Source organism: Mus caroli, unplaced genomic scaffold (assembly GCF_978045245.1).
Source record: "Mus caroli unplaced genomic scaffold, Mus_caroli_1 scaffold_3, whole genome shotgun sequence".
NCBI classification, from domain to species: Eukaryota; Metazoa; Chordata; class Mammalia; order Rodentia; family Muridae; genus Mus; species Mus caroli.
In genome coordinates this window covers 103,106,316-103,127,451 of record NW_028227258.1, presented here as the reverse complement: position 1 = coordinate 103,127,451, position 21,136 = coordinate 103,106,316, and the positions used below count along the sequence as shown (strand labels likewise).

Below are 21,136 nucleotides of genomic sequence, written 5' to 3'. Positions count from 1 at the left end.
ATGGGCACATAACCATTCAGTGTTAAAGTCTGAGAAGTGGGCATGCAGAAGGCAGGCAGAGGCAGAGAAATCATGGCAGCGGCAGCGACAGTGGCAGATGTGGTGCTGTCTGTAGCTGCCATCTGCTGCAAGTCATGGCTTTAAATAACAGGATCCACGTTTGCTCGGTTTCAGAACCCTTGCTCCTCTATGGGACCGGAAAGCTGCCCATAGGCCTGAACTAGGCCTGCAGGGTCAGGTTCTGTATAGGCCTGGCTTCTCCATGGGTCCTGGCTGGTCTGGAAGCTTCCCCTAGAGGCTCCTAATGGCTGTGAGGAAAAAGAAGGACCGTGACTATAGTCAAGGAAAGGTTGTACAGTCTTGTAAATAGCATGCACGGACTTTGGAATTGACTAACCACTTCGTTGATTTGTTTCTTCATATCACTTTTGTGATTATACAACAACAGGATTTAAGAAGATGCTTGTTTATTACTTTGAATGCTGATCCATGTTTGCACTAGGATTTAGCAGTAGCAGGTCCAGGTTTCCATAGTACCTAGACCCCAGAAATGTTCTTCTCTCTGACTGGAATTTTTCAGGAACCTCTACCAGGTTTCTCGTTAAAGATTTCAGTACCCCTAGAGGAAATCTTGTAAAACTGGAGTATGTGTTATCATTCTATTGCTTGACGGCTGGTTTTGGCAGTTGGTATATTCAATATAAGAGGCAGTCTTCCACAGTAAAGGTTTGTCCCCTGCTTCCTGTGGCTAGCAAGCCATTGATCTTCCTCATGGATGAAAAGTACATTTATCAATACAGAATTTATCTTTCACACTGAAGTCTATTTTTATGCGTACCCACAGTGGTGACTTGGGTAAGACATGTCCTCTGCAGATTAAGCATTGGGACACAGGGACCCAGTTGGTGGTGCTGTTGAGGAAGTCTAGGGGGTGTCCCCTTGTTGGTGAAGTATGTCACTTGGGGCAGATGTTGACACTTTACCTAGTACATCCTCTCTGCTTCGTGTTTACAGTGAAGTGTACAAGGTCCCCCCAGTTTCTTGTTCCTGTGGCTGTGCTTGCCTTTGGTTGCCATGCTTTTCTACCACAGTAAACCCATCTTCCAGAAACATAAGGCCCAAGACACTTTTCTCTGTTGGTTTCTTTGGTTATGGTGTTTTATCACAGCAACAGAGAGGTATCTGACACTAGAACCAACGCTTTGTGGTACCTGCATTGCCATTTACCAGCGAGAACAGAGGGTGTTTTCAAAAACAGGTTGTTGAAGAGAGAACTGAGCACCAGAGGATGAATTTACCTCAAGAGAATGACAAGTGACAGTTTGAGATATGAAACTGAAGTTTGCAAAGGGTGATTGCACTCAGCCAGATGACTTCAGTTGTTTAGGGACTTCTGGGCATCCATGAGGGAAGTGTGATAGAATGATGGGCGTCCACAGGAAACGTGACCTGAGAAGCGCCTGCACATTTCATGGAACTAAAAGCTCAAAATATACATTGATTCAAAATATACCGGATTCTGTGTCTGAAAGGGGCATGGCAGCTCTCTGTGTTACAGAAAAGATGGTCAGTCTGTCTTATAGCATAAACGTTAAGAAAAAAGACAGTGTTCAAAGCACACAGCAGTGTTTGAAAAGCACAGAGTTGATTTATTGTTGGGAAATTTTCTTTGTTATTTCGGAGAGGGCAGTCAGCATTTTCAAGGTGCTTCTCTCAAGTGCTTGAGTCTTTTAGTCTTTGTTTCTTTTTGCATACATATGTTAACTTCTTGATGGCACTGATTGCTCTTCTCAGACACTTCTCCCTCACCCTGCTCAAGGCTGCTCCACCTTAAGTACTTGCAAATGACAGGCTAGGACACAGAATGCAAGGTTTATGGGCTTCACCACTAGATGGTGGTGGAGGTCTAGGGCAGCCTCAGCTGCTTTGTCACCAGTTCAGATTTCAGAATGGTCCCTCTTAGGAGTTCCTTTAGACACAGACCATTAGGGATAATTAAAGATTGTTTTACATAGTGTCAAACACATTGCTCTTTTGTGTAACATGTTCTAGGTAAGTGTTTATTGATTTGTTAGTTGGTTTCCTGTGGAGTTTATGTGTATGTGTTTAAGTGTATATATTTAAGAGAGAGATAAAGATAGATAGATAAGTTGAGGACATTGAATTGGTCATCAGATTTTAATGCATCCTGTCTTTATTTTTCCTAAAATATTTCCCTACTGTAGTTGTACAGTTTAAGCCAATAAATTTTACACATACATCTCTCTTTCTCTCTCCACCCCCCACACTCTATCTTGAATATTTTATCTAATTTAATGTGTTTCCCTAGGCACTGTGTTTGAAGCTTTATCTGAGAAAGAAATACTGGCATAGTGTTTATAATGAGAATTAAGGAGTTATAAAGTAGTTTAATCAATTGAGCTGTTTGTATGTGAGGTCAAATATCATTTGCAAATAATACTAAAATTTCATTTTAAACTTCTCTATTTAAGAAAGAATGAATATGGTACTTATTCTTATATTGTAAAAATTTACCTGCACATTTGGCAGGTATCCATCCCTAATCTAGAATCAGAAATCTGAAAGCTCTAAAGTCTGCCATGATAGCACAAGTGCCGCCCTGTGATAGGCTGTAGCAGGGCAGGAGCACAGCACACTGATCACAGCATTCCAGGGTTGCATGGGGGCCGCAACATGAGTTTGTGATTAAAATATAGAAAATCCTGAAGCTCTCTTGTCATCTGTGTACAAATATTCTCACACCCAGCACCTGAAATCTGAAATCTCTCTGTTCACAACAATTTCAAATAAAGGTTTCACAACCCATGTAACTCAAAAGCCCCAAGGAATATTCTATTTCCTATTTGAGGTTACTTTAGAAAGCCATCAAACAGAATTCATAATTTCATCACTTTGAGTAGGAGCATTGTGTGCTGCTTTCCACCTCTTCCATTGTAAATTGTATTACTGCTCCTGCTATTACTGCTCTATAAGTTGTTCAGGGTTGGTTCTGGCTAACACGGTTTTGGGTATTGATGCAAAATAGGAGCTGCAATTTAGATAGATTTTATAATCTGACTTCTTTAACTGAGGATGGTCCGACCACTCTTTTGTAAGTCAATGTTTGGAGTTGTGCCACTGATTTAACAATACCATTCCCAAGATGTAAGACCTACCTCACATTAAATGTGCCCAATAACCACAGGGGTAGCCAATTTAGAGAGAGCAAATGAGATTTAACATATTTTTAAAAGGCTTAGAGTTGAAGCCTGAATCACAATTGAGCTGAAGCCTGGGCTAGAAACCCTGGTGGGCTGCAGTGCTTCAGAGAGCTGGCTGATGGAAGAAAGAAGTCATTTCTGGTCCCGAGGTTCTAGAGACATTTAACAATGTTCCCCAGTACTGAAGCTTATAATGTTGTTCCTGAGTGCTCTGACTAGGCACTGAGCTGTGGTAGAGAGATAGAGGGAGAGAGGAGAGCCTGGACCGAAGGACTTTCCTACAGCATTGTTGTTCTTCCTTCATGTTAAGGTAGCTGAGCCTCATCCTGCTTATTCTGCAGAAAGCAGCAGGAGGCCTTATCTTCCATATGCTCTCAGCCCATGACCTAAAAGAGTGTTGACCTACTTAGTATCACACATTGGGTGCTGGGGTTAACTAAGCCAGTGACCAAACAAGGTCTATAAAAATTAACTTGCCTGAAGAGTCATTTTGTTTAGGGAGCTGAGATCCTGAGAGAGTAATATTTTGATAAAAGGTTATCAGATCTTTTATCTCCTTTCATACAAAGTCCTCTGCTAAAATCGGCCCGTTTCCTCAGTGGGCTTGACCTTTACACTGCTTCTGTGCCTAATGGTGGAGGTCATGGTGCTGCTGCTCTTGAACCCTCGGCTTTGCTCAAGCCTCAGAATTGTGCAGTTTGCTAGAATGTAACTGAAGTACAGTAGTCAGTTATATGCATGTGTTTTATCTGTTCGATATAGTGCCTGCTTTAATAATTGTGTGTGTGTGTGTGTATGCACATGTGCTTATATAAGTGCAGGCATGCATATCACGGCATACACATGAGGGTGAGAGAGCAACCTTGAGTGTTTGCCCTTCTCGTTCACTGCTGCATGTGCCCAGCTGGCTGGGCCGTAGTTTCCGGAGATTCTTCTGTCTCTGTCTCCTGTCTTGCTGTAGGAGACTGGAGATTACAGGGGCATGCTACCATGCCCAACTTCATCTGGATTTCAGGTTCTTTCGCCCATTCAACCATCTTTCTTGCCGTACCGTGTCTTTTCATCAGCAAGCATATCTTAACTCTTCCTGTTAAGGTTTGCAGCAGATCATAGTACAGTGTTAAAATAGAACATGGGCTGGAGAGATGGCTCAGCTAATAAAGGTACTTGTTTCCAAGTCTGAGGACCTGAGGTAAGTCTTAAACCCCACATGTTAGGAGGAGAGAACCAGCTCCAGCAAGTTGCCCTCTGACATTCACGTGAGCACTGTAGCATGCACAAATCCCATCCCTCCCATAAAAAATAAATAAATGCAATATTTTTTTTAACATATGAAATCAGATGTGACCCTCTGGCAGTATCCACACAACTTTGAGGAACAAAGTCATTCAAAAGTGCATTATTGCCAAAGAGAAAATAGCCCAACAGTTAAATGACTACTGTTGGACTTTCTGATGTAACTTAGTGAATTACATCTTTCATTTTACAGTTCTATAGTTAAACTACTGATATTCTTGTTAGGCATACATTACTGGGAAGAATATTTTGTTAATATGTAATTTTTTTCAAAACCTCAAAGATGAAAATACTGGCAAATATTAATTGGATGTTATAGCAGAAACGTTTATAATATCCAGTCCTATTTCTTTCTTTGCGATAGCTTGTTTAGAATGAGTTAGTTGGTGGTGACAGTATCAGTGTGTACTGTGAAACTGTGGGTGAACTTCCCTTCAGCCTTGCTCCCTCTGTACCGACTACATGTGTGCCTGATACATTGATAAGCGCACTGAGAGGAAATGGCCAAATGGGGCTAGGTAGCTGAATTCATAGGCCTCTTAATTATTTTTCAAATATTCAACCTCAACAATTCTCTATACTTTGAGTTCTCTACGGAAGTGACTTCGTAGCAGCAGTGAGTGAGTTCCAGGAGGCAGGTGCAGGTGTTCACCTGCCACTCATCAGTCTGCCCCTCCACCTCCACAGGCTCCAATAGATCCGACAATTTTTTGTTTCCTAATGTTTTTTCTTTTTGTTCTAAGTTATGCCCCAATATTTTGCCATTTCTATCCTTAAAAAAAACAAAAACAAAACAAAACCCTAAAAACGTGTGTTTTTGATGGGCTTCAGCCAAGATAATAAAAAGAAACATTTATTAACACTCTTTTACATACTGATTCCAATAGAAAAGGCTCCCTGGCCTCTAGTCCTTACACATCAGTGTAGTCATAATAGATGCGCACTTCTGATCTTCGGACGCTTTGCAGCGACCTGATGCTTTCGCTCCTGGTTCTTATGTTTGATTTCTTGAATAACCTTCTTGAAAATGACTTACACATGAAAAAATAAATTATCGGATCCAGGCACACGTTGCACGCAGACAAGAAAAGTGTCATTTCTTTGCAATAGTAGAGGATTTTATGTGCTGATTCATCCAGAAGCCTGTCTAAGTTACTGAAGGTAAAGGGGATTCTGCACAAGTGATACGGGAGGAAGCAGGTAAAAAACACAGCCACGACCACGCGGATGCTCTGGTTGTGCTTTCGCTTCCGGCTCGATTGGCTTATGAATTGCCTGCTGGATTTGTGGATGTATCTGGAGATGGCTATGTAGCATCCAATCAGAATCACCAGCACGACTACAAACAAACAGCTGTCCACATAGGTGACAGCCATATGCCACTTGGCTCCTAGGGGACTTTTGAGTTTCATGCAGTCATGAATATTTTCCTTTGTTGGTTGCCCATTAGTCAGTATGATGTTTGGCAAGGACAGAACAGCCATGATCACCCAAACACAGACTGATAAAACTTTGGTGAAGGTTATGCTGTACATGCGAGAGTCACCAAAGGGCTTTACCACCTTTAGATACCGATCAACACTGATCAGCCCAAGAAACACAATAGATGTATACATGTTTGCATAGAACAAAACTGAGGTGTATCTGCAGAGGATAAACTCGAAGTACCAAGGTCCGAATCCTGCATCACGGACTATTCGGAATGGGAATGTCAGGGTCATGATGAGGTCAGCTACCACTATATTTTTGAGATAAAATATGAAGCTGGTTTTATTCCGAATGTGGAAGAAGATCCACACGGCCAGACCGTTCAGCAGGATGCTTGCCACAAAGATAACTAGGTAAAGCACTGGCAGGATGATGGTGTCAAATTTGTTGTGCAGGGTAGAGTTCTTCCCATGTCCCTCACTTGTGCTGTTTGCAGTGTGACTTGCTTGGCTGTACAGCTCATTACCTGCAAAAGTAGAAACATTCACATTAGGCCAGCCATCTCCCTTAGCACTGAGTCGTTCTGGGTGGGTGTAAAGGTTGTCTCAAAGGCTCACTCCAGTGTATATCTCAGGCTCTGAAAATGGACACTGCAGGTATGCAGTGCTTACAGAGATCAGAAGAAGGGCTCTGGTCCCCTAGAACTGAGGCAGTTGTGACCTCCTGACTTGGAGTTCACTTGTCAACTCAGAGCCCAGGAAGAGTCTGAAGCACTCATAACCTCTAGGCCATCTCTCCAGCCACTGCCTTCAAGATTTAAAGAAGTACCAGCTGGTTACCTTTCCCCACATTTCAAGATCCTTTGAGTCTCTGTGACAACCTATTGAAAGCGAATATACTATATCCGTATAAACCCTGGTGTTTAGTTCAACACTGGATATTGGTACACATAGACTCAGCAATACTTGAGGCAGAAAATTGAAGTTTCCTTTACCAAGACAATAAAAGCAAAGCGTGGAGATTGTATCAGTGTATCCTTTGACACAGTCCGTCCCTCTACCAATACCTACGTTTTAAACTCAGCACTCACAGAAAACCTCAAAGCAAACCAGTAAAGCAGCAAATTCTCTGCCTCTGTTTCCTGAGGATTACGTAGGGACCTTTGTTAGAAATAAAAATGTAGTGCCCCCCCCCCCGCCCCCCCTCCCCAGGGGAAAAAAAGATCAGCCCTCTTCTAAAGTGACGAAAGTCCCAAGCAGAGCTAGGTTTACCTTGCAGATTCTCTTAGGTTCATCCTAACACATAATCTGTGAGTAGGTGTGCCATACTGTAGGAGATCTGTTTGGGGATTGTAATCATCTACACAGACTATATGCTGTCAGGTACAGCTTACATTAAAGTATTTGTCAAATTCCAAAGACATGGAAGTCTCTGTAAGTTGGTATAAAACTGATTTTTACCTTTCTGTTAGTGTTCAAGTTTATTATCAAATAAAATAAATTATGTAAAAACATGTGCAGGCTACCATTTTTTTTGTTGTTGTTGTTATTTACAAGATTAGATTATACCCGCCGTTCCATTGCTTTCTTTTTTATTTTTTGTGTACAAGATTATAGATATCATCACGCCACTCTTATTCAATGAGATGGCATGTGGGCATTTGGTTTTTGCAGCAGCCATGAAAGGTCTCTTATGTCCTGTGGGAGACATGGTGGTTGTGTGAGGGATGCACAGCTTTAGTCTGTGCCTTGGACCATCGCCACTCTTCCTGATGTCACTCTGGTTCCCAGCCCTCTCCAGCAGGGGGGTGAGCTGCATGGGAAAGTGCATTCCAGTAGTCTGGGGCTGTTGGGCCCTCCCACCTGGCTACCCACTGAGCTTTGCACTGAACAGGCTCCTCCCAGCTCTTGCTCTCATCCTGCCCTTTCTCCCTGCACAGGCACTTGATGCTCTGGAAGCTCCCTCCCTCTACAGTTTGTCCTGAAGCCATTTCCTCAGTGACTCTCTCAGCTGCCTGAAGAGCACATTTTGTCATCTGTTTTGTAGACATCATAAACTATCACAGCTTACAAACGCTTGTTTCAGGATGTAAGGAAGATCATTTCTGATCTTCTAAATTCCCACTAGTTCATAAGAACTTCACTCTATCTCAGCTTCGAACTGATTTTTGTTTAAGGGGCAGCGTGACTTAGCTCCTGTTTGCCACCATGGGTGTTCATTATATGTTGTTTTCTTTCCTTGAAGTAGTAAAATGGGAAAGGCAGTGCTGATGCTTGTCATCCAACAGCAGGTTCTTCAGCCACCGCCTGAAGTCAGAGCGTGGCTTCCTCAGGAGCTCACTCCTTTTCTCATCATTTCCCCCCTTCCATTCCTCCCTGTGTTTTTAAAAACTGGTTTTTCTGGCCTAAATATCCTTGTACAGGTTAGTAATTTATACCTCTGCTAGCCTGTTGCGAGACTGATGGTATTATTAAACTTTACAAGTTATAAAGGGCTGACAGAGCTGCTCTCTCCAGCTTCCCTCTTGACATGTTGCCTTGAACATACCATGGAGGCCTGTGTTGGCTTAATAAAGTAGTGCAGCCTTGGCCTCTTCTGTCTCAGAAGATCCAGATTGGCATTTGAAGCCCTTCAAAGGGTAAGAAGCACAGCTTTAGTGAGCTTTAGATATCTTCTTGGATTGATTTACCCAATTAAGCTATTAACTGGCACTTTGATCTTGCTGTGGATAGTGCTCTTAGGGGAATACAGCCAGCCAAGTAAGTTTTAATCATGGTTCAAGTGCTCAGCTGAGGGGCAAACCTTGAAAAGGAACACTGATGTCATCTCTTGAAAGGATGGCTGTGTGTTGTAGCAATCAGATAGGAGTTGATTTTCAAAGCCATTGTAAATGTGATTAGAATTCAGTAGCTTTATCCTCCTGGGGATGGGGTATTTCAGCTGTTAGTATTAGCAACCTGGGTCTGTGTACACCCACTGTAGCCTAGAAGAACACATCCTATCCCAGGGTTTCGGTAGATTTGTGTCTTCCATTTAATATCATCATCATCCGAGGCTTAATTATATAGAGAAACAGTCTTATTAAATGGTAATATACCTAGTTATTGTAGTTAATATTAAAGGTAGTCTTCAATCATGATATCAGAAGAACTCTTATGTATGAGCCTTGATTTGTTTAAAAACAAAAACAAACAAAAAACAACAAAAACTCCCTAACAAGACTAAATAGACATATCAAACAACCAAAAAGCAAAGCAGAATAAAAAACTGAAACCACTCTAGCATAAGTAACTTCACTTCCCAGTGGCTCTTGCCCTGTCTGTGGCTCTGAGGCAGTCTGCGTCTGCTTGCTGTTGAGTTTTCTGATATTTGCCTTAGCTCATGATCAAGATTAGTGTTCTGGAGTATTGGCCTCTCGAGTTCCATGGGATCAGCCTAACCCTGGTTATTACTTCATTCACAAATTCCAGATTTGTAACAGATCTCAGACAAGTAGGTCGTTAAAGCCTCTTCTGGGCAATTTTACAGATTCCGTGGTAGACAACCATGTTCCTAAGGAGCGGGACAAACCACCGGTGTGCTGCTCTGACAAGCTCCAGAGCTTAAGGTGGCAAGTGTTGGCGTGGCCTGTGTGTTGTTGAAGTAAGCCAGCCTCCTGTTCTTCCCTGCCAGTTACTCATGTCCTGCCTTCTCCATGGTCCTTCAAATTTCCCCCAAGTGTGCAGGCTTGCATCTTCACCTGCTTAGGAACATCAGTCATTAAATGGAAAAGGCTTTAGTTCGCTCTGTTTAAGTATGTTACTCTTCTAGTAAAGATTGTGGCCAATTTAGGGACCTCCTTGAATGATCCATGGCTTGGTAATTCATTGAGAAAAACTGGAAATTGGTTTTAAAGTAGAAAGATTGTCTTCGGTGTTCATTAGGATGGCGATCCCTGCTTATGACAGGGTTTAGTACAGAGTGATGATAAAGAGGGACAAGGAAGGACCCCTTTGCTAGACTCTTCCATAATGTGTCATGCCAGATCCTTCTTGGTTCATTTTAAACATGAAATTACAATTAAGAAATTTAGTCTTGTGTGTATGTGTAAGTGTGTGTGTGTGTGTGTTAAAAAAAAACACGATTGTCTGTCTTGGAAGTATGTGTACATACACACACACACACACACACACACACACACACACACACACACACATACACATACCAGATAGCACACTTCGTGTGACTTTTAGATTAAAATGTAGTATGGTATTAAAATTTAGCACAATTACAAATTCCCTGTTGCACTGTTTATGTTCACGTTTCTTGATGGCCACATACCACGTTGCCTGGACCAGACTTTTCGTCACAGTCATCTAAGTGTAATGTGTCCATTTACTCTTAGAGTCTCTTTTGTATGCAGTTGGAGTGGGAGTGATTAAGGCTTAGGTGCAGAATCTTAGCACCTTTGCCTCGGGTGAATCTCTCTATTGTTCGTTGGGGTGTGTCCCTGTGACACAGAATATTAAGGCCTCCTCGACATAAGTCACTGCCCTACCTACCAGATGGAGTGAAATAATAAAGTTGTATTAATTATAGGATGTCAATCCATGGTACAATGGCCCTTGTAGGATCCTTTTCTAATTAGTTATCTAGTCTAGCAGGTAGATGTTGCTTTTGGCCTCCTTGGGAGCCTCAGTGAACCTTGATAGAGACTATTAAATGTGAAAAGTAATACGTACTTTATTTGGGGCTTAACAAATCTTTCTAAAATATTCTGTTACTCTTTCTCCATTTTAAAGATAGTGTTTTGATTAACTAAAGTTTTTAATCAGTTACAGCAAGGTTTATCTTCATGATGCTATCCCGCATGGCTGCTCTTGCATACAGAATGAGAGATAGTTTTCAGTGGGTTTCAGTTGGTTCTAAACGACCACTGAGCTTGACTAAGGCATGTTAAAGTTCAGGTTCTTTGTGTCTTTTTTTCTGGCTTACCTGATAATTTTGTAATCGTAAAGTTGAGCCCCATTCTCTAGTTGTGATGGATGGTAAGTCAAGATGCATGTCAAGAGACGCTTGGGGAGAGCTGAGGCACAGATTCAGCAGAAGCTAGTCCTGGTTTGATTTCTAGGGACAGGAAAACGAAACAGGGACGTGTTGGTAAGAACTTTGCAGGTATAATGTTCTTTCAGTAAAAACAATAAACCAACAGACAAAATATTGTTACATTCTGTGATTAGGAAAATGATATGTGGATTTGAACACCTTTGCCCAAGAAGAGTGACTTTTTTTTTTTTTTAAACATTTTTCAGTTTGCCATGAAGTATGACCATGTCTGTATGGTATCATCTGGTTGCCACTGTGTGACTTTCGGAAAGTTAGTTAACATCATTACTTAGGGCTATGCAGCTCTGAAATGGTAATTCCACTGACAGTCCCACAGGAATACAAGAAGGACTGTGTAAAATGTTCAACAATTCTAACAGATTGAAGTCTTGGCTTATGTGCATAAACTTTATATGTCTATCACATCCCCTTTAAAAAAACTGACCACATGATGCATATATGATGAGACTAGTATGTAATTGCAGATGATTATTTCTATAAGATCTAACACTGATATGTATAGGAATTTTTAAAATAAAAATTAAAAAAAATATTTATTTATTATTTTATGCCTGATTGTATGTCTATGCATTGTGTGCATTGAAAAAGTTGTAGGATCCAAGTGACGGATGGTTGTGAGCTGCCATGTTGGTGCTGGAAATCAAGCTTGGGTTCTCTGGAAAACCAGCCAGTGCCTTTTAACTGTTGAGCCATCTCTCCAGCTCATTCATAGATAAATTGTGATGCATTTAGCACCCTGTGATCTCTCGGGTTTTAGCTTTGCCTGTAAACTAGTGGCCTTTTTAGAATTGTACTGACATTTCTTTCAAATCTCAGTCAAGATTCAAATTCACATGAATTTATATATCTTCCTCATAAGTAGATTTCCATTAAGGATTTAATATCATTTGAAAATTTGTCTCATTTGCTTTGCTTTTTCAGAACTATATTTCTTTCAATCTCAATATTAGAATAAAAGAGCATCATTTAACTGGGTTTAGTGTTTGGTGTGCAGGGCGATTGTGGTAAACGGCGCTTCTGGCCTTCAGATGCTTTAAGAGAAGACTAGCAGAAAGCATGTGCTATGTAGCACTACACGTTTTAAAATGTTATTTCCTCCTATATAATCAGGTGTATCCCGAGTTCCTAGCCTTGTCTTAGAAATGGACAATATAGAGAAGGCATCATGAGGACTGTTTTGGAGCGTGTGCAATTAAAGGAAAATCTGCATATGAGCAGTTTGCTATAAGGGAAGTCATATTGTTTCTTATGAACTGAAACCATGGGGGACTTTCATGACCCTCACTGCTGATATTCCCATGCAGGAAGTTGCCCAGAGCCTCCAAGTGCTGGTGTTTGCTGAGCAAGCAAGAAAAGAGCACTGTAGGGATAAGTGGGTCCTGGCTTGTGTAGGAGGGGAGACTTGTCTACAGCTCGGGCCTTTCCTGTCTGCAGTATCACATACGGTTAAGGCTGGAGTGTGACAGAAGATAGAAGAAACAAGTTTTTTTCCTTCAAACTTAAGGATTCCTTCCATTTCCTTCAAAACCAGCTCTTTGGAGAAAGCAGACAGCTGTCCACTACTGTTCCTCCTTTTGAATCCTTCTAGTATCCGGGATGCAGCAGGCTTCAGAAGGAAGTTATGTTATTACTAGAATATAGATAATTAGGGATTATTTGTTTTCTTTGAATGTTGGCCTTTTCTTTTGAATGTAAGGCAATAGGCAAAAATCCCACTTTTAATTACCATATTACTTACTGTTCCCTGAAACAGAAAACGATTTTAGCAAATTCGGGGGATATAATCTTTTTTAATTTAGCTGTTTCTATTCCCAGATCATACAGTCTTCCTTTTCCTGATTCAGTTGCTTCAGGCCCCAACAGTAGCAGTAAGAAAGATAACATGGAGTTAGCCAGTGGGCCCAGAAATGAGAGGACATTTTCTAGGACATTTTCTCTTACGGAATATTTGTATTCAGAATGTGTGGGAGAAGTTTTGTACATTCCTGTAAAGAGGAACACCATACAATTAAGGAAGAGAGAAAGATTTGTCCGGCTGACATTTCATCAGCCTCATTGTAGCTGCACCAAGAGTAGAGAACATCAGAGGTTGACCTTGCTCGTGAGGAGCAGCTCCAGTGGCAGTGGAGTGCACAGGGATGGCTGCACACAGCATACCAGAGGCACTGGAATTAGCAGAAGACAGTGTTGTCGAGTAGACCAAGAAAGGAAGAGATGTGACTGGACTTAGCCATAGGGACATCAAACACAGGGCAGCTCAGTGCATGGAATGGAGTCCTGCTCCTGTGTGCTGGCATCCTGGTAGAGGAGGCTAATGGGCAGATGCCTGATGACCTGGGGCTGAGTAATCCCAGCACAGTGAAGAAGCATCCGCAGACAGTTCTTTACTTTAACCGTGACTGTTATGGGAAGGAGAAAGTGAGGCTGGAGGTGGAGACAGGTATAAAAGCAGTCTGTATTATTGAACTGCTTTTATGACTAATGGAAGAGTTTGTTAAGCATACTGTTTAATGCTTGTTATTGTAAAATTATACTTTCCCAGTGTGAGTAAAAGAAAGCAAACAAAGAAACAAAAAGTCCAAATAACTCATCCTGTCTTCTAGCCATGGATGGTGATGCCATGATAAAAAGGATTCGACCAACTTTCAGTTTTGTGCTTTTTCAGCTTCCCGACTTTCCATTCTCTCAAACATAAAAGTGAAAGCCGGGTACCATTTTATAAAGAAGCCAGCATAGTTGCCTATGGAAAGCTTCCTACTATACATCATGGACACAACGTTTTACTTAGAGATGGACTGGAAGGCAGGGGTGAAATGATTTCTTGCCCTTTAGTCTGAGCTGTGACTGTTGGGTGCTTTGTAGCCTCAGCTACCTATCAGGAAGGGGACTGGCAGCTCTTTCTTCCTTCACACTGTCCCAGCCCATCTTCATCTCAGCCTCCAGGAATGCTTACTGTGGTGTGCCCTGCAGCCTCTGCATGTCCTGGCACTCACCACTCCTTATAAAGATTGCTTCAGGTGGAGTGAAGGGCTGTGTTCCAGAGGAACTCGTTCATGGGTGGGATTCCTGTCCTGCTCCTACTGCTCCCCTGGCTGACAGTTGATGAAACCACTGAAGAATGTGGTATCTGCTCGATGAATCAAGCTGAGAACATTTCTCAGCTGTTCGGGGCTGGATTGGATCGGTGCTTAGAGACCTGCTCTTTCAGCCACCCACTGATAACGTGCCTTGGATAGTTGTGCTTTGCTGTTGGCCATTTTAAAATGAGGGTGTAGGGAAAGGGTTCACGTATGCTCTGTAGTTTTTGCTCTTAGACTCTTGAGCACAAGGCTTGTCTAGAACAGTCCCATGACCTAAATATTTTACCCTCCTTGCCCTGTAGACAGATAAGTTGAGAGATTCTAATTGACTTGCCCTGCTTCACGTAGCAAGTAATGTCTATAGCTGGGATTCATGTCAAGTCTAACAAAAGCTGATCACAGTTCTTGCAGTTCTACTGAGGTAGTATCAGAATGAAGAAGAAGAAAATGAATCTTCATTTTATTTTAGAGGCTAGGAAGTTGGCAGGGGTATGGGTAGAGGAAGGGGTATGTCTTCCTGTCACATGCATGAAGGAACTGTTCATCTTTCCAGCTGGGGTCTAGTTTTCCTTGGCATGAACACTGTTACATGTATCAGGGGGCATCATGGAATCCAGGTCGTATCTTGTCCCAAGAGTTCAGAGGAGCTTCCACAGAGCGGAGCAGTTACACTAGGCCTCAGCCACCAATTTCTAATGGGAGAGGCTCCTGCCCACAGGTGCTGGCACTCCCCGGTAGACCTCCCTCTCCCAAGCATTGCCTCTGCAGCCTACAGGTACTTGGTTGCACAACCCTGGATCTGCTCTAGTTACCATTTACCCTTATGTGGCTACATTGAAACTATAAATATGGTTTTATTCCTCCCACCCCACCCCAATTCCTGGTTTCTCTTGCATTAGTGACTATCATTTAGAATGCTGTAAAATGATCCTAGTTCTCTAGTCACCAGAAAGAAGTCGGATGTGCTGTTGGGGATTGCCCTCGGGGCTTCTGTAGACCATATAACTGGTACACACCGAGTTGTCTCTGAAGGTCACACCTAAGACTTCACTCCTGTTGTATTGGAGCTGGCCTTAGGATTAATCCTCTACTGTGGTTCTTTGGTGAAGCTTAAGATCCTGACCCTACTGTTGAACTGCTTCTGTGATCGGAAAGATGGGTGTCCTGATCTTACTACTTACTTACAAGTGGTGGAGCAGGGGCCAGTGTTGGAGTCTCTGCTCTCCAGATGGGGGTTGGAATGACGAGACAGCATTCCTCAAGCAGAACCGGGATCTGCTGCTGTGGGCACTCAGCTCTGTAGTCCACACATCTCTGATCTGCTCTCAAACTTGTTGGGTTGGATCTCAGCCTGGGTGGGGAGCTGCTTGTTCAAGCAGGGGAACCTCCCTCCTGGGTGGGAGGAGCCTGCAGGTGTGTCCCGCTGGACTACAGCTGTGGGCTTCATAAGTTGCGCTATTGCCAGTCTAAGCACAGTCTGAAAGATGAATCCCTGTTACAGTACAGTTGCTGCTAAGTTTTTTAGACTTGATATTTTTGGTGGTGGTCTAAAGTGAGAGGATCTTTATCTTTGTCTCTTTCTTATTATCTGCTTTGCAGTTTGTCTCAGGAAAGTCACATCTCTTAATTGTAAGAATTATAGTACAATAGATTTTATACTTGCTGAAAAGTATACTAAGCCTACCGGACATGTAGGAATACTGATGGGGGCCTGCATTGCAGTGGTAAAGATAAAAACACAAAAGCACCAGGCAAAAAGCCTCTGCAGAAAGGAAGAATTGCTCTTAAATTTTGAAATTTAAGGATTTAACCCAAGAATCCTTTCCAGTTTAATGGGTTGGTATACTAAATGAACAAATATGAATATTTCCTGAAATTAATGTAATAGCACAGCTAAAGTCCGGGGGGAGAAAGAAAGGTACCTAAGTGGTTCTAAGTCTCCTCTTATTATAGTGAAATTAGGTCACCATCTTCAAGATTAATGTGATTTACATTAATGGAAAGAGTACCTAAACTAAGAGAACATTTTTATTTGTGCCCTCTCCCTTTTTTATTAATAGTTTGAAAGTTCCAAAGTGGAGTCTTTAGCTTGCACAGACATTATACTTTTTGTCAGCATCAAACCTTTTTCAATTTTCTCCTCTCACAGGAACCAGACACTCTGTCCCCACAGGTACATGTGGGGAAAACACAGAACTCCTTTCATGGTGTACATTTCTCTCTCAAAGTAACTCCTACTTAAGTACATTGCCAACTTAGAGTGCTTCTTACTAATCATCCTTAAATGGGTGGCATTCGAATAAAGATAATTCCTATGGTCATTAGAGAAGCATAGTAACTCCCAGTTGGAATCAGGAGCTTCGCAGTTCCCTGTTTTCCATACCTCTCTTCATCTGTCCCTGCCCACCTGCTCTTTGGCTGTTCTAAAGAACCCCTCAAGACCTTCTGTCTTGGGACTCCCTCTTCTCCTTTGTCTGCTAGGTAGGTTACTGGTAATTATTCAAAATCTAATTTATCTGTTGCCCTTCTGGAAGTCTTCCCTGTTTGTGTACCATGCAAATGGTTTTTGGTACCTGTGGTACACTGGTGGTCACTCCAGGCAATGTCCGTGAGCGCATTGAGCCCTCTATAAGAAGGGATAGTCCCAGCACGCTAAGAGAACAGAGTCAGCAGCAGAAGAGCAAGGAGCATATGCATTATTTTCTGATAAGAGCTAGATGGGGGAAAATGAATAGAAGTATTTGTCTTTGTCACAGTGGGACAAATGCTGAGGTACTTAATTCTTAGGAGACTCCTTCAGTTTAGAAAGGGAAGGGAAGAGAAGGGAAGCAAAGGCCAGAAAGCAATAGGCTCAGTGTACTGTGGCATGCTTCCCTCAGATGCCTGCCATTTTGAACGCTTGAAATGGCTTCCCCACAGGCGGTTAATTAATTACTAGCTGTCTGATTTGTGGTTTCATAAGGACTGTAAACAGAATGCAAACAGAGAGACAGCAACACTGTGCCTCAACATGACTTCGGTCACTGTGGTGTGCCTACTAGATAACTTTCCTGCTTTTCAAGAGAAAAAAATAGTGGCAAATTGGAAGTATCACACTGGTGACTCTAGGCATAGAGTTGATAAGGAGGGTTGTGTGGTCTTTTTTGGTTTTGAATTTTACTTGTATGGTATTTTTGTTGTTTACGCCCATAAAGTAGGCGGAGCATTTTAGGTGAGAGCCTGTCAGGGATGTCACTGTTTAGCAGCTATTTATTGTTGCGTTTGTTCGAGGCCATCACAGTGATCCTCTGATGCAGTTACACCCTGAGGTGGTACTGGTGTACCACTGTCCCCTCCCGACACAGGTTGGCTGTTTTTACACAGTCTCTGAGCTTCATTTAACCATTTGTTTTGCCACACTCATTTGATGTGTGACTACTTGTCTAATCTTGTTCTCCTCATCCTTACAACCTCACATGCTATAAACAAAACTGAAAATAAATGCGGCTGCAGTTATTTTTTTTCAGTTGTCTCAGCAAGCAGCTTACAGACCTGAGCAATCACTTACTAGCAGATTTAAAATAACACAGTTCTCAAAAATCAATAATACTTAGACAGTTCTGACGTTATCTTACATAATATTTCTGCCACGTCTTTAAAATGCTAGCTCCAACCATAACAGTTTAAACAAAACCAATTTACCAATAACAGACTCATAGCTGGAGTGACCTAAAGATGCCGCATGCTTTTGTAAATCCTGAAGTACAGCAGTGTACCCAATGATGGATGAGATGTCTCCTTAGTGTGCCTAGTTTTCTTAATGTACAAGTGAATGTACCTTAAAAGTTTCATTTTCTGTCTCCTTTGCAATCTCTGAGTCTGGTAGTTATGGGAAGGAATGGGTTTGGAAAGGCAGGTCACCCACCCCCAAAGAAAATGGCAGCTCTCTGCTTATCCTACCCAGGAGAGGCCAATGTCCCCTGTGTGACTCACTTGGTTAGTGCTGTGATCTGTGGGAACGCGCCAGCTAGCCTGTGAACATTTTTAGTTCTTCGACTCTATTGGAAGCTCCTTTGATACAGGGACCTTGAGTTATTTAGTTTCTGTTGTTCCCCGGTATACTGACCTTGCTCTGGGAGCTACCAGAGTCATTTTCAATACAGGATATTTAATTAAAGGACAGCTACTCTACTCGTAGATTTGAAAAGTAGAGTTTCACTCCATGGCATGCCCTCCAAAGAGTTTGATTGTTTGATCAGAGAGTCTGTTGAGGCCTCAGACAAACCCTCTATCTATCACCTCAGAGGCCTAGGCCTCAGCCTCAGGCGAACAGTGGCGATAGTAACCACAGGGTTCAGCAAATGAGCCAGCACTGTCACATGCCTCAGACAGACCTCTAAATTATTTTATGTATACTTGAATGTATTAAAAGGACACTACATTTTTTATTACAGATGAATTTAGTGGTATAGGTTACCTAACCACTCTGACAGAGCTGTGCAGCAGTTCTCACAGGACTGTATGAGACATTGCTTGGCACAGACCCTTCATAAGAACACTAAGAGATGCCTCTAGGTGCTGTGAGAACACTGCTTCCCACTCTTTCGCTTGCAGAAGTTGAGGCTTATAGATGTTCTGTCAGCAAATCTGTACAGTTGATGCTACAGGGCCCATACTCCTTTTACTACCACCCAGGAGGGGCACAGCTTAGCTCTGACTGTCAGTCATGCTGAAGCCTGTGTTCTCTATACCTTGCCTGCAGCTGCTTCTAGATGGACTGCTGTTCAGGTCAGGTTGTAGCCTGGTACCTCCTTTGAGATACCTTGGAAGCATTATTCATCATGTAGTTTAGAGTGTATTCAACACAGCTAGACAAGTCTTAGGAAGAACCAACCCAAAGAAGAGTAGCAATAGCTAGTAGTGAGTTTAGACACAGTGGAAACATTTGTGAATGAAAGAGGCTGACTGAGGCAGAAAACAGTCTCAGAGGGTGCTCCTCACTGGTGTGCTGTATCTCCGGGTTCTGCTTACAGCCAGGGAGGGAATCGCTGCACCCAAATCACTAATGAGGGCTTAAGATGATGTCTTGTACTAACTACAGCCTCTCTCTCTCTCTCTCTCTCTCTCTCTCTCTCTCTCTCTCTCTCTCTCTTTCTCTCTCTCTTCCTAAGTTTAAAGACAATTTATTAGAATTTGGGAGTAAAACCACAGGGCTAGCAGAAGTTGCTGGCAAAGGAGAGGAGGAGGTCCCTTGTTGGGTCAGTATTCAAAGAAGAGGAGAAAGGGAGAGGAGGAGATGTGTTTTCTAGTTAGGAAAGAGGGCAGGATTAGAAGTGACAAATTAGCAAATAGCTACAGAGTTTTTACTTCAATTACTTGGGCATAAAATTTTCATCTTTGGCCAGTAAAGTGTGTTAAGAAAATGTAAAATATGCTGGTTCAGTACTGGATAGAGAACAGATGTTCTACTCTGCTTCTGTTTGCCATAAAGAGAGGTAGCACATTTAGAAATCATGGCCAGGTGAGATTAGGCCTGGCCTTAACTACTGCCCGCAAACTGGATGCTTGAGTCACCATCTGTGGGTACACTGATGTCAAGTTTCATCTAGTATTTAACAGCCAGGTCGGTCGTCACGTTTCCTTGTTATCTGTCCCTCTGATGTTTAAGACTTTAAGAGCTGCACCAGGTCCCAGTGTTTATGATGTAGAACAACCCAGCCATGGTCAGGGAAGCAAGCAGTGATAGTGTTCATCTCTGTCTTACAAAGCAACACAGAGAGGTCAGGATTTGGGTAGCATCATGGAGATACTAGGAACAGAACTGGAGAGGACTCCATCTCCTCTCAGGGCTGCTGCTGTGTTGCCTGAACCTGGTGTTCTTTGGTAGCTATTCCTCCATACCTCAGCATTTCACCTGGTCCGTGGGAATGTGAGAATCTCAGTGGCCATCTCGTCTAGTCCATTTTAACCGTGAGCCATTAAGCTCAGTTGTTTCACCAAGTTCCAAGTTTTCTAACCTAAACCAGAACTATAGCCCCTGCCTATGCCCCAGGATCCCAGACGACCATCAGGTTCTCACTTCATGCCCTTCTTCCGTGTTCCTCCTTCCCCTTTTCTGGACCTTGAGAGATTTTCATGTTGTTTCTTCTAGTTTTACTGTTTATTTGTTTAAGTGCATACAGCGAGTGGATGCTCATTTAGTGTCTTGCGTTACCTTTGGTGATGCTTTCTTAGAGATGGTATGAAATATGTTTGTTTCTTAAATGTGAAGCCGTAAGCTACCAAAAAAGAAAGCAAAGCAGGCAGGCCGAGCATACTGGGGGTCACACCTAAATAAGAACATTTATTCTAATTTCTCTTTCGTCTTCCACACCCGCAAAGCAGTAATCTTTCTCAAGGGGACCACAAAAGTCACGCACCTTCACATCTTCCAGGATTAGTGATGCCACCCCCCCCCCCCATATACACACACATACAGGCTCCATCATGGAACTCGGTCATTAGAGTGGTCCCTGGTCCCTTCTCCCAACCTGAGAGAACCAACAAAGCAAAGGGTCAGCAGCCATGACCTGCAGACAAGATCCTGAGAAAGGTATCAGAGAATGAAACTGGATCCTCCAGTTTCACAGAGACAGAGGCGCTCACAGGGGCAGAACCAAAGAATGAAACGGCAACTTAGCCTCTGCTTCCATAGATCTACCAGCATCGAGCTAAATCTGTTGATGTTCCTAGTGCTTGCAAATTGGACGCTCAGATTTAAATTATAGAAGAAAACTTTGTAAGAAACAGTTACAATGCCTACCATGAGAGAAGACTAAGAATGAGATCTGAAGTTCTATCGTAGGTAAAATCTGAAATCATGAACCAGAAAGTTACTCTACCCTACGCTCATCTGTCACTTAAAGTCATTATGTAGAAGAGGCAGAACCTGCCTACTGGCTTTCTGCTTTCTACCCTGAAGTAAGCAGTTCTCCAGGAGTTTGCGCTGGAGCAGAGCTGGGCTGTTCTCAGCCTGTTTGTGAGTTG

The 21,136-nt window shown here is 42.5% G+C and overlaps 2 protein-coding genes across 12 annotated transcripts in view; one reads left to right on the top strand and one right to left on the bottom strand.

Annotated features, from left to right (window-relative positions):
* Window positions 1-21,136, top strand: part of Med12l (mediator complex subunit 12L) — a 311,786-nt gene that overhangs the window by 175,124 nt on the left and 115,526 nt on the right. The gene's annotated exons all lie outside the window — the stretch shown is intronic.
* Gpr87 (G protein-coupled receptor 87) lies at window positions 5,429-10,953 on the bottom strand. Its single transcript, XM_021157446.2, has 2 exons — window positions 10,920-10,953; window positions 5,429-6,471 (listed from the first exon to the last, which is right to left on the bottom strand). The coding sequence occupies exons 1-2, from the start codon at window positions 10,951-10,953 to the stop codon at window positions 5,429-5,431; spliced, it is 1,077 nt and encodes a 358-aa protein (XP_021013105.1).